We start from the raw sequence: 14,421 nt of genomic DNA, 5'->3' as shown, positions 1-14,421 counted from the left end.
ATGCGCACAGCGTCCGATTCTGGGACTGGCCGGTGGCTGCAAGGAGAGAAATCGTAAGATCTCTCTCCTGCACCTGGAGCCCCCATAGGTAAACAGTAGTTTATCTGAAGATGGTTCAAACTATCGTGGCTAAACGCTGAAAAGTTTTGCTTTTTGGAGTTTAGTACATAGGGGTCAGGTCGTAGTCTGCCTTGATGATGATGGGGACTGCGATCTGAAGTTCTAATTAGCACTTTGCAGGAGATTTCACAGAAATCTCCTGCAATGTGCAAATAGTACATAGGATCGATACATAAAATTACAATAAAATTATGCAGAAACTGAAGTTTCTGCCAAATTTTATGTAAAAAATGGCTTGATACATACGCCCCTGTGTGTGATATCTTTAAATTCTGCAGCCTTTACTGTACTTTTTCGTTCTGATGCCAGTCATTTGCTGCTTCCATATAACTGTTTTTTGTAGTTCTGAAACTGTACACGTCTGTTTTAAATTTTAAAATTTTTATGCTGTATGTTTTCATATGCCACATGTATGATTGGGATGTAGTTAATATGCTGGCGGACAGGATGCCGACCACCCATATACCAACGCCCAGTTTCCCTGTAGATGGGAGGGGGGTTTAGGTTTAGCACCCGCGGGGGGAGATTAGGGTTAGGCTACGAGGAGGGGGGTTAGGGTTAGGCACCTCCCCACCGGGACAGTTAGGTTTAGGGTGCGGGCAGGGGGGGGGGGTTAGGCACCACCAGGGGGAAGTTAGGATACTTACCGCCCCTGTCCGGAGTTTCAGCTGCCTGCATATCATACCCATCCCGTATGATTTTATGTTGCATTTGCATCCACAGAGGAAAATATTTGTGAATGTGCAGTTAAATGCACTTCATAATTTTCTTACTTGTAGCGTATTATGCACTGCTTATTTAGATCGGTTATCCCCCTCTATCATGGAGACTAAAGCTGGCCGCACATCTAAATATTAACTGTCCTAAAGCTGGCCATACACGCTACAATTATCGGGGCGATCCGCCCGATGTCCGCGGATCGCCCCGATAATTGTAGCATGTGCGGGTGACTGAGGGTTAAATATTGCTCAGTCGGGCATGCCAGATTGTCAAGCATGCCTGTCCAATGCGATATTTAACAGGTAAACTGTCAGCCGCATCGGGCTGTGTATGCCCGACAGACATAAATTTCCTGTGTTCCTTCCCATGGAAGGAACAGGGAAATGTCTCCTCCCCCGGGGGTGGAGCGCAGATGTTGGGTTAATACACTCTGAGATATCTCAGTGTATGCCGCGGACATCTGCGGCTGGCAAGCTGCCAGATAAAATATCTGTCGGTCTAACAGATATTTTATCTGGCCGTGTATGCCCAGCTTTACCAACTACTTGATTGGTTGGAATGATAATCTGGTAAGGTATGAAAGGAAATCACAATCAAAAATTTGCTCCGAAACGCCGGAAAATGGACAAAAGCTGTTTGTTAAATGTTTGATCTAAACAATTTGTTCAAACTTGTCTGACGACCATTCATTTTCATCTGTTTTCTGGCATTTAGGAGCAAATTGCTGATCATCATTTACTCCCATCCGTTACCAAATTTTCATTCCAACCAATCGACTAGCTTAACACGAATTGACCTATATTGGACATGTGTTATACACTGATCAACCATAACAATAAACTCACCACACTTTCACACATCAACTGCAAGAACTAAAGGTGCGTGTACACAGTATTTTTTGAACGATTTAACTATAACGACGTAGTTATCGTTCATTCGTTCAAAAAATCGTTCAGTGTAAAACTATTATCGATTATCGTTCATGTGTGTTCACGTTTGTAGATTGTAGTTCAGTCAGACTGGCCAACTGAACGATTTTCAATAGAAGTTGCAACAGTTTTCCTTCAACACACAGAAAATCGTTTATTAAGTAAAGTAAAACCAACTACTTTGTAAAACGATTTTTGTTCACTTTTTCAAGGGAAAAACTGAATGAAAATCGTTCATTACTTACAGCGTTGTGTGTGTGTATGCACCTTAACTATTAACTTGCAATATATCCCACCTCTAGGTGCCATTGCAATAGGATAATCAATGTTATTCACCTCACCTGTCAGTGGTTTTAATGTTATTGCTGATCGTGTATCTAAAAGGTCTCCAACCTGACATAATGGAGATCTAAAACAACCTTTGTTTAAACAAAACACCATTTTGAAATTTCCTTTTACTTTTCCACAACTGAATTGTTTTGCTGGCTTTAAGAACCCCTGTCTTTCATAGTGATTTCATGTTTCCCTTGCAAAAAATGTTGGCGATCAATAATCCTTTAAGCTAACTTTTTATTTCTTTAAAATCATTTGTTACTGTACATAGTTTTTTTCTTTTTATGATCTCTATTTCAAAATCTGACTACTGTCCATGATTTTGTTTTCTTCCTAATCACTTTAGATTAGTAAAAGGAACGAACAGCTATATACTTTGACTGTGTACTATTCAGTGAACGGAAGCCTCATGTGAAGGCCCCCATACATCAGAGATTGATTGCAGCAGTCGTGCAATTTGCAATCGATTGTGGCAATTCTACAATCTGCAATCGATTGTAAAAGGGAAAGATTTTTATACACAATCGATTGAAAAAGGGAAAGATTTTTATACACAATCGATTGCAAATTGCACAATTGCTGCAATCAATCTCTGATGTATGGGGGCCTTGACTTGTTTTATACAATTGGCTTGTCAATTAGTTGATTGGCTAAAAGCACTTTGGCACAATTGTGGCATATTTTCTTAATTTGTGAACTTTCTAGTATCTGACTGGGTGGCATAAAAAAAGCATTGTGTATAGGCCCCCATACATCAGCAATTCTGCAATTTGCAATCGATTTGTGTATAAAAATCTTTCCCTTTTTCAATCGATCGTGGCAATTCTACAATCAATTGCAGAATTGCTGCAATCAATTGCTGATGTGCCTTTTCTTTTCACTTATTTGAATCTTTTAGTTGTCTACAGACCATGTAGACAGTCTGTCTTTACTGCCATTAATATGCTTTTAAAATTAGCTTATGTTAAGCACATGTAAATGGACGTGAAAATTAGAAAAGTTGCAAAATAAGTACATGTTTGTGTTTTTACATACAGCACTTCTTATAACGCATGTTTTATTTCAATTCATCAGATGTTAATTAACACAATTGAAAACTTATTTGCATCACATTGCACATTGATACTCCCACTGAGATGAATGTAAGAAGCATTTGGCTACAGCTTCCTGTTTGGTCAAAGTTTTAAAAATAAAAATGATTTGCAGATTGAACACATTTGTACACACGTCTATTTAATATTGGCTGTTGCCCACAGCTTCACCCACTAAGAAATCTTTTCTGCCAACATTTCTTTTTATTTGAGGTGGTTTAGTTGTATTGCTTTGTATTTGGGTCTTGTCGCGGGAGTGGCCCTTGTGACCAGTTGCACTATACAGACAGGTGGCGGTAGCAGCGCCATCACCCACCACTCACACCAATGTCACTGTCTGCTCTGTGCACAGACTGCTATGTAGCCTATACTATTCACCCACCACTCACACCAATGTCACTGTCTGCTCTGTGCACAAACTGCTATGTAGCTCATCCTATTCACCCACCACTCACACCAATGTCACTGTCTGCTCTGTGCACAGACTGCTATGTAGCCTATACTATTCACCCACCACTCACACCAATGTCACTGTCTGCTCTGTGCACAGACTGCTATGTAGCCTATGCTATTCACCCACCACTCACACCAATGTCACTGTCTGCTCTGTGCACAAACTGCTATGTAGCCTATACTATTCACCCACCACTCACACCAATGTCACTGTCTGCTCTGTGCACAAACTGCTATGTAGCCTATACTATTCACCCACCACTCACACCAATGTCACTGTCTGCTCTGTGCACAGACTGCTATGTAGCCTATACTATTCACCCACCACTCACACCAGTGTCACTGTCTGCTCTGTGCACAGACTGCTATGTAGCCTATGCTATTCACCCACCACTCACACCAATGTCACTGTCTGCTCTGTGCACAGACTGCTATGTAGCCTATCCTATTCACCCACCACTCACACTAATGTCACTGTCTGCTCTGTGCACAGACTGCTATGTAGCCTATACTATTCACCCACCACTCACACCAATGTCACTGTCTGCTCTGTGCACAAACTGCTATGTAGCTCATCCTATTCACCCACCACTCACACCAATGTCACTGTCTGCTCTGTGCACAAACTGCTATGTAGCTCATCCTATTCACCCACCACTCACACCAATGTCACTGTCTGCTCTGTGCACAAACTGCTATGTAGCCTATACTATTCACCCACCACTCACACCAGTGTCACTGTCTGCTCTGTGCACAGACTGCTATGTAGCTCATCCTATTCACCCACCACTCACACCAATGTCACTGTCTGCTCTGTGCACAGACTGCTATGTAGCCTATCCTATTCACCCACCACTCACACCAATGTCACTGTCTGCTCTGTGCACAAACTGCTATGTAGCCTATACTATTCACCCACCACTCACACCAATGTCACTGTCTGCTCTGTGCACAAACTGCTATGTAGCCTATACTATTCACCCACCACTCACACCAGTGTCACTGTCTGCTCTGTGCACAAACTGCTATGTAGCTCATCCTATTCACCCACCACTCACACCAATGTCACTGTCTGCTCTGTGCACAGACTGCTATGTAGCCTATACTATTCACCCACCACTCACACCAGTGTCACTGTCTGCTCTGTGCACAGACTGCTATGTAGCCTATACTATTCACCCACCACTCACACCAGTGTCACTGTCTGCTCTGTGCACAGACTGCTATGTAGCCTATGCTATTCACCCACCACTCACACCAATGTCACTGTCTGCTCTGTGCACAGACTGCTATGTAGCCTATCCTATTCACCCACCACTCACACTAATGTCACTGTCTGCTCTGTGCACAGACTGCTATGTAGCCTATACTATTCACCCACCACTCACACCAATGTCACTGTCTGCTCTGTGCACAAACTGCTATGTAGCTCATCCTATTCACCCACCACTCACACCAATGTCACTGTCTGCTCTGTGCACAAACTGCTATGTAGCTCATCCTATTAAAGTGAACGTGGGCCCAAAGCACCTATCTCCCAACCCCTTCCCAGCCCCGTGCATAGTGCCCCACCTATCTTTTGCATTGATGTCAATAAATTTTGTTTTTGTTATTGCTCAGCTTTAACTTGACATATCGAGATGAAACCAAGTGCAGGTTATTTCTAGGACTTTCCACTACAAAATGATGCGGTTTTCATGAAAATCTGTTCAGTAGTTTTACGCCAACTTGCAAGGAACAGAGAGACGCATCATTTGTCAGGGAGCGCTAACAGTGCATGTTTTCCAGGTCTCATCACAGGTGAAATAATTAAAAATGTGTCATTCAGTAATGAATACACCTGTGCACTTACTAGGAAAAATGGAAACCAAGTACTGTTAGTGCTCCCTGAGGAATGAGTTTGGGAAACACTGGCATATTTAGTGCATTTTTATTGTATCTATACCAATGTGTAAATAGCTTAATTTATCCCAAACATTTTGCTTTTAAAAGGGATAAACTTAGTGCGTACCCAGCATTAGGGGAACACTCAATCAAAATTGATTAGTGTGTATGCATGACCGCTGGAGTGTTTGAAGCCAATATCTGGCTTCAAATGGTCCTGCAACGGTCAGTATCAACATTTTTTTTTAAATATTGAATGCAGGAGATATCCATCTCCTGCATGCAGCAAAGTAATTCAGGATTCAGCAGTCCTTGTGATGACATCTGCTATTAAAGCCTATAGGCTACACCAGAAGTTCCCAAACTCCGCCAATTGCGGTCCACGCTTTAAGGATATCGTACTTGAACACAGGTGACTTAAATAGTACCTCAGTCAATTTGATTTAACAATCTGTATTCAAGCATGGATATCCTTAAAACCTGGGCTGTAATGGCAGGGTTTGGGAACCTCCTGGGCTACACTATTGAACTTTAGTGGCCAATCAAAGCCATATTAAGGTGGAAAAAACCTTAGCTGTTCTATGCAATATCTGTACAGAATACAGCTGATTTGTTGAAACAAATTCAGTCTGTAGACCATTTGAAATTAGAATAAAAATGTCAATATAGAGTAATAGTTATTTATATAGATAAATGGTTGCTCTCAAAATTTTGTATGTAACTGGAAATAAACTGGAAATACATTTTCTAGCCTAATTTGCTCAGATGCATTTTATGGCAATGTGGCTATTTTATGAATCTGCTAAAGAAAACAAGTACTGGTCTTGAATTAATAACATGTCCGCCATTCTTACATTTCTATTAAATTCTATTCATTGGGGTTTTTTGTGTTTTCTCTCTCTCTGTATCATGAACTGTCTACACAGTTTATAGTCAAAACTCAATCTGTTGCTGCAGGACACTGTTGTCTTTTAATGTATACAATAACAGTTTACAAGAATCAGCTTGGCTTTGGCAAGTCTAAGTTCATAAAGAGCTTTTGTGTCCTCACCTGCCTCATCAGAATCATTGATACGCAAAGCAATTAGGAACGCCCGCGACAGCCCTCTAAAACATACTCTGCCTTCTATTGATTTTGTGTATGCAGCCTGAAAAAGAGCTGATGGATGAGGCAGCAAGAAAGCTAATTCTTACGGGAAAAGGAACTTAAAACACCATTTTAACTATTGTTCTGACTTTGTGGTAATATAGTTTATTCAATTAAATATGTTAACATGCATAAGTGGTCCTAAAATGCTGCACTGTTTTACAAATCTCTTGTACCTTATTGTATTCATAAGAAACCTCAAGATATGTTTTGAATACATAACTTTTTTTTTTACAGTACACAGTAATCCAGTGATTATTTTTTTTTTTTGTCATTTCCTTGTCATAGCTTTACTTCTCAATAACCTGTTTTCTGTTGATATTGCTTGAATTAACGCTAGTTGCTTTTGTTTTCCAACAGCCACTTGGAGTTCACAGATTGACTGTATAACCAATGACCGAGCAGAGGGCATAACTTATAGCCCTCATTATTGATGAGTGTCTGCAAAGCAAGGATGGTCTGGGGGTTGTAGTGTTTGTGGGTCACATGGACCGCATTATATGCAGGGCCTTTGAGGCTGTTTGTATGTGTAACGTCAGTACTTGGTCATCATTTTAATATATACACTTGCTTATAAAATCACAAATGCCCCTGATCTTTCTAAAAGTTGTGCTGTTTGTGAAAATGTGTTTTATCGTTAGGTTTTAGTAACGATTACTTATGTTTGTAGAGGGGTGTGATGCCACAATCTGAACATCATTTGTAAATTTCTCTATGAGGTGGTGAATTTTATTTTGGTCAGGACTGCATTATCGCTACACTGAAAACCAAAGCATTTACAGTGGAAGTAATTTATCTGTAACATGCACCTGTTTTTTCATTGAAAATGTGTGGATGTAGAAATGACCATGAGCTGTATGCCCATAGCGATTAGCATGATTCCGCCCAATAACAGATCATCTTGTCCTTTTTCAGGTTATGAACAGTATGGACTGTGACTTCCTCCCAGAAGATATCATTGTTCCCACTACAGAGTACCCAGTATCAGAAAGGCCTAAAAGACGAGATTTTCCAGGGGAACAAAAGGTGAAAAAAAAGAAGAAAAAGAAGGAACGGTCAAGGTCACGATCTCCAAAAATCCATTATGAATCCAAGTCCCGCTCCCATTCAAAAGTGAAGCATTCTCTTCCCACAGCTTACCGGACAGTGAGGCGCTCCAGGTATGTTTTGAAGTCTTCTGAATATAGCATTTAGAGTTGTGTGGTTTTGTGTCATGGACCGTAGCTCTTTATAAATATTGAACTGTAACGCTGAATCCTTGAGCCGGGTACACGCTGGATCGATGTCATTACGATTTGGCCAATTCATAACGACATATCGTGCACTGTGTATGTACACTCCCACGGTCGCATGCGTCATCCGGTTTGATGTGCTGCACATCAAACCTGATATCGCATGCAGTCCCATTCATGTTAATGATGGACGGAACAAGTGATCGATCATGATGTTTGCCCGCGGTACGATATGCCGGCCCAGTACACATCGTCCAGTTTAGCTTTGTGCAAACACTGGTGGTGTGCTAGTAACCATTGTTAGGCATAAACCTCTCCTTTGTATGCACTAGATTAGTCCTTGCATGCTTTACCAGCTGATCGGTTGGAGGGTGTGCTAGGAGATCTGGAGAGTCGCAGGTTGTCCAGGCCTGCACTATATTAATGAAGCAACTGCTGAGCTGAGATGTATCATTTGTTTGATTTTTAACAGTACTTGTTGGAAAAAAGTCTTTCCATAACATTCCTTTCGTTGCTGATGTTTTATTTGTAAGTCTATATATTTATATAAAATGCAGCCTTGTCAGCCAGGGATAACCAGATACACATGCTCTCGATACTCCTATTTTGCTACTAAAATCTCATTGTATTGTGTGCTATAATTCAATATTATGTAACATGTAAATGATGGTTACATTAACACCCACAAAGTAAAGGCACCTCCTCTTGCTCAGTCTGTTATTGGTCTGTCACCCTTACATCACAATTTATTACTTTCTTATGGTAAAGAGCTTGTTGCATTTTTATGTTTGATAGTGCACTTCTAATGCCGATCACATTTTATGTGTGAGAAAATGTTGTCATCAGTTTTTATCTTCGCTTCTCAAGATTGAGAGATGTTTGTTTTTATTGGCATCTAAAGTATGTTTGACTGTTTTTAGTGCATGGTAGTCCTGACTGCTGGGGTTTAGTCTGGTTAAAACTGCTGCTTTTGCCCAATGTTCTTCCTTTACAAAACATGGATTTCAAATTTTTCAATTTTAAGAAAATAATTTGATATTTTTTCTGCCTTTTAAAAGAATGCTATTGACTGTGTTTATGTCTGAAGCAAATCTTACTCGTACCTCAATATACAATATAAAAACTATGAAACAGCAGCTATATTTTATTCTATGAACTAAGCTGTTTAGAAATCCAGTACCACAACAGTGTGTTCATTTATTTGCAATTCCTTTTTATTTTAATTCAACACTGCTTTTATTTGACTTCTGCAAAATGCTATTCACTCAAGCAAGATTAGTTATTAGTATTGCTTGTACGCCCACACTGCCTTATGTTACATCAAATGAATGGACCATGCGTTATATAAAACTCTTGAAAATCTGCAGTGTTTGCATTTGGCTTTTAAAAAAAAAATAGCTATTATGCTGTGACATAGATTTGCTAGGAGGGGAAGCGACTGTTTCAGTGCAATTGGTCCACATTTCTCTAAGCTTTAGATCAGGCCTGCCCAACCTGTGGCTCTCCAACTGTTGTGGAACTACAAGGCCAAGCATACCCTCCCACTGATCAGCCAGGAAAGCAAGCTGGGACTTGTAGTTTCACAACAGCTGGAGAGCCACAGGTTGCTAGGCCTGCTTTAGATAGTAACCCCTTTTATTTAGGAGTTTAATTATCATGTGGGAGAGGCGATTGCTGCTTTGAGGCAGTTCCCAGTTGGTGGCTTTAGTTGATTCCTCTCCATTTGATCAGGTAAAGAATAAAATTATACTTTTGTAAAATGGCAGTATGTGTAGCAAATAGCTTATCTACTAGATGGCCACTTACATATAGTAGGGAGGTAATATGATAAGTGCCCACTTGCTTTTATGCTCTCGTTTCTTGATGGTTCATTCATAGTGTGTCTGTGCATGTCTGAGGAATGGCAAACTTCTCTATCACGGGGACATTGGCATTATATTTCCTATTCAGTTTATGCCCATTGTCTTTGCACTAAAAAGGGCCACTACGCTATTACAGCACTTTTTGAGCAGTCTCTTTACATTTTAGCTATCATAGACATTTAATAAAGCTTAGCACAATTGTGAGGAAATGTTGTTGTTTATATAGGCGTGTTGCAGTGTGAAGACCACGATACAATCATCCAGTGCGGCCTTTCTTTTGCATCCTGTGTATATTCTATGAAATGCAACTTTACAAATACAAAGCGCTGGAACAATGATTGTCAACTCATTCTGCTGTGTGGTGGTGTTGGGATAAGACATCTAAGGCCGATTTCTCCCAGTGCAAAGTTTCTCAGCCAAATGCACACAAGAGGAATTATTTGCAGAATATTTTCCAAATTCACTTATTTATATTTCAACAGTCCCAAATCTAAGTAGCAGTGAATTTATTTTCTCAAAATGTTAAACATAATGGTACAGTTCACATTGATATGTGAAAAATGTTTTATAGATTACTAACATTTTCATGTAAACCTTTTTTGTAAAGCTATATTTCCATATTTTATTTTCATGAACTCCAGTTGATGAAGTCAGGTTTTTAAGAGTTTTCTAGCACAGTACAGAAAGCTATTTTGAAAGGGCGGACAAAAGAAATTTGCTTAGCGTGCCACAACTGGACTCCCGGACACTGCAAGACCCTCAGAGTGTCTTCTGTTTCCCTCTTAAGCCGCCTCTGGCCCCCCACTTACAGGCAGACGCATGGCCTCCAGCGTATAAATTGCAGCTCTGGTAATAACCTATGCCCGAAATATTAGATCCATTACCCTAACTCCAGCACTTGTTTCTTCCTTTGAATACCCTTATTTGTACCTGTCTCTTGCTTGTTTTAGACTCTGATATTGTGCCTATGCACCTGAATCCTGCTTGGCACTTTACTACTAAACAGTGACATTGACAGCTTGCCTGCATACTGTTTCGAACCAATACCTTTGCCCCTGATCTTTCACGTCTGACCATTCTCTAGATCACATGTCTGTACCACGCTATTTCTACCATACTACCAGCCAGTCATGTAAATGGAGCAGTTAGAGGTAGTTTAACTCCCCCACCTGTAAAAAAAAAACAAAAAAACACAGCCACTGTGTACACAGTACTGATGTTGCAGCAGCGCAACTCCGGACCTTGGAACGACAACAGAAGGGATTTGGGTCTGTCTTTGGCAGCCTCTCACTGGTGTCTCAGAGTGTGAGCCAACCCCATGTCTAGCAGCCTTCTTCAGCTAGAGGTAGACTGATCTGCTCAGTTTACCTCAATGCATGCAGCTCTGAGCCTGGAGACAGGCCGCACCATGTGACAGGGACAAGTAGGATGCCCGGGACCCGTATCTGTGGGAGGAGGGGCTGAGAGAGATGGCCGAAGCGGCTGAGCGAGCCTCCCAGTGACTGGTGGAGTACAGGGGTGCTGTCATCAAGGATATATATTGTATGGATAGATAGATCCAAGTACTCGGCACTAAACTTAGATTTATCCAAATTTCTCCGGTTCCTTCCTCCACAGAATATATATATATATCACACACACACAACACGGTGGTACTCAGACAGATATGAAAATATGATGACACGGAAGCCCCAAAATCAACGTTTTAATTCACCAAAGGATCATTCATCAGTCCTGTCTATTGACTCCAGATATCCCACCTATCATGGCAACAAAAGTATTAAAATTTAAGTTCTGTTTCTCTTCTTTAGGTTAGCCTATATTTTTGATTGCCTTCAAACACTTTTTTAGATGACTCTTTACATTTTCCAATGCAGGTACATACTGTAAAACTATATAAAGTATTATCTGTTAATATATACTATACTAGCTGGAGTACCTGACGTTGCCCGGGATTTTAAGAATGTTTGTTTACACATCATTTTCCAACCAACCTCTCCTTAGGCAGGCCTCACAAAAACTGTGACAAACTTCCCCATCCACAGTCCTAAGGTTTCGAAGGAAGTAGGACTTGTAACTGTGTAAAGCAAACTTCGGAGATAGAAGCATTCAAAATTTGTAGGATGTACAGTGTAAACACGGCCAAGAGCTGCTGTTGCTCTGATACCAGGATGACCATCTACAGCGATTCCCTGTTTTCTGCGCAGAAAAACTGTGGGAGAAGCATTCCATGTGTAATATTTTGGTAGCTCACAGTACAGCAGGGTCCTTCAGGGTTCGCAAAATACGCGCTATAGCGCGTTTATACACGCTACAGCAACCCGGGGACCCAGTTTTAAAAACTGATCGGGTCCCGCAGGATGCGCTGGCTCTGTGTGTGCTGCAGCCGTCTCACCTGCCAATCCCTGCATGGCGGCGTCCCCTCCAGCCAATCACCACGCGGCAGACACCACGCCATAACGCTGCACCGTGCGGCGTCCCCTCCAGGCAGTCACCGCGCGGCATCCCCTCCTGCCAATCACCCCGCGGCATTCCCTCCAGCCAATCACCGCGCGGCGTGCCCTCCAGCCTATCACCGTGCGGCAGACACCACGACACACAGCTGCATGGTTACATAGGATCTAGCATCAACCGTCGCTGCACCAAGCCAGACATTGTGGATAAGATACTGCCCAAGAGCCGCTACTTAAGGTACCATTCCTACATAGGAGGGTGCATTCGGAGGACTGATAACTGCATCAATTGTACCCCATGTGCTGTCTATCCTTACCCCCTCCTTACCCTCAGTTCTGCCCCAGCTGCAATGCTAACCCCTCCCTAATCCAAGTAATGCCCCAGTATTACCTTCCCCTAACCCCTCCTTGCCCCCTAGTACTGCCCTAGTTATCTACCCTTACCCTAACCCCAGTATCGCCTGCCCCCTGACCTCTTCCTTGTCCCCAGTACTGCCCTAGCTGCTAACAACTCTTTCCCTCCTCTACTTCCCATACTGCCCAAGCTGCTATCTACACCTACCCCCTCTCTAGCCCCCAGTGCTGTCCCAGCTGCTATCCTGAGCCGACACTTCCCCAAACCCCCTTTGCCCCTCCCCCAGGTACTGTCCTAGCTGCTATCTACCCTTGTCCCCTCCTACACCCAGCACTGCCTGTCCCTAACCTTCTCCCTGCCCCCCAGCACTGTCTCAACAACTGTGTGCATTTACCCCTCACTGGCAGCAGCCCTGCCTGCCCTTGCTCCCCTCTAGCTGCAGCTCTACCCCAACTTCTCCCTGCCTTTACCCCCAGCTTTACCCCAACCCCCTCTACCCCAACTGCTACATACCCCCAGCACTGTTCCAACTCCTGCCTTTCCTCAACCCCAATAATATGTGACGTGACCCAGAAAAAGTGGTGTAGGACCCCAATTTTTTAAAGTGAGGGGTCCCCGGGACCCACAATTTTTTTCGCTCAGCGCGAACACTGGTCCTTGCAAAGTCATCATTTTGACACAGTTGGAAGAAAGTTGTAATTGTTGCGTAATCTGCTATAGTCAGAGAGCTGAGAATGCTGGCAAAGTCTGCTAAAGCTCTCTTCGATAATAAACATTAAGATCATGACAAAACATGACAACACAAAACGCTTTCTCCGTGGCCCTACCCGTATGCCGTGAGACCCCACAATGAGCGTCCAGCAAAATTTGTGGTTTTAAATTAATTAAAAATTAACAGTAATTTCGATTCCAATATGTTTTAATACGCTTGTATGTAAAATTTCACGATCGTGGCTTGTAAACTGGATTTGAATAGAAAGACAGAAGGACAAATTTTCGCTTTTATATAGTAGATTAATGATGGAAATTGTGCCGATGCTGTCTGTCAAAACGTGTCAAAATAATTGATATGTAAAATTGGATCTTTTTGTATGATTTATTTTATTTCACTTATTTGTCTACTAACAACCAAATCCGTTCCCTATGGAAAAAATAGATGTGGAAACTTGGCACTTTGCACTCATTGGGGGTGATTCAATTCAGCAATAGTTGAATAGTGCCGGGAAGGTTGTCCCCACACTGTTTAGTTAAGTCTGAAAATGGCGGTTCCCGCAACATAACCTGGGTGTTTAGTCTAAAGTGCCGGCCGTTAGCGCCGTGCTAAGCTGGAAAACAGCCTCGAGGCCGACACTTTAGTCGGATTTCTCCTCGCACCCTCAGGAGGGTGCAAGAAGACATTATTTAGTCACCCTAACAGCATGGTCAATTGCGTAGTTCCCTCCTGGCGCTGAATTGAATCGCTCCTATTGAATTGTGCTTATAAGTTTTATAGCCAATTTATGGACCATTTTTATGTATTCTTATTTTGCAATTCTATTTAGATCACGGTCAAGATCACCAAGGAAACCCTCTCAGTCTTCAGAAAGGAGAAGAGAAGATGATAGAGACAGAACAGTTGCATGTTCTTACCGCGTTGGGCACAGTCCTGGAAACAGCAGGAAGCGCTTACGGTAAAAAAAGAAAAAGTATTTGTGTGTGCATATGTATGTGTATGTGTGTGTGTATGTGTATATGTATATATGTGTGTGTATGTATATATATATATATATATATATATAATTATAATATAATATAATATGTGTGTGTATATATAAGTAATACTTTGCATGTTTGTGACTATAT

The 14,421-nt window shown here is 41.8% G+C and overlaps 1 protein-coding gene across 4 annotated transcripts in view; it reads left to right on the top strand.

Moving 5' to 3' along the window:
- The window catches only part of SFSWAP (splicing factor SWAP), a 154,452-nt gene that overhangs the window by 103,181 nt on the left and 36,850 nt on the right, over nt 1-14,421 (top strand). For all 4 annotated transcript variants that reach the window (XM_088482090.1, XM_088482091.1, XM_088482092.1 and 1 more), the window contains 2 exons: nt 7,593-7,837; nt 14,121-14,249. In XM_088482090.1, the coding sequence (XP_088338216.1) occupies nt 7,593-7,837; nt 14,121-14,249 (374 nt within the window). The remainder of the gene's footprint in view (nt 1-7,592; nt 7,838-14,120; nt 14,250-14,421) is intronic.

This window comes from Taudactylus pleione, unplaced genomic scaffold (genome assembly GCF_031769625.1).
Source record: "Taudactylus pleione unplaced genomic scaffold, aTauple2 ptg000282l, whole genome shotgun sequence".
NCBI lineage: Eukaryota > Metazoa > Chordata > Amphibia > Anura > Myobatrachidae > Taudactylus > Taudactylus pleione.
Note: the sequence above shows the minus strand (reverse complement) of the source record. Positions and strands in the feature narration are given on the sequence as shown.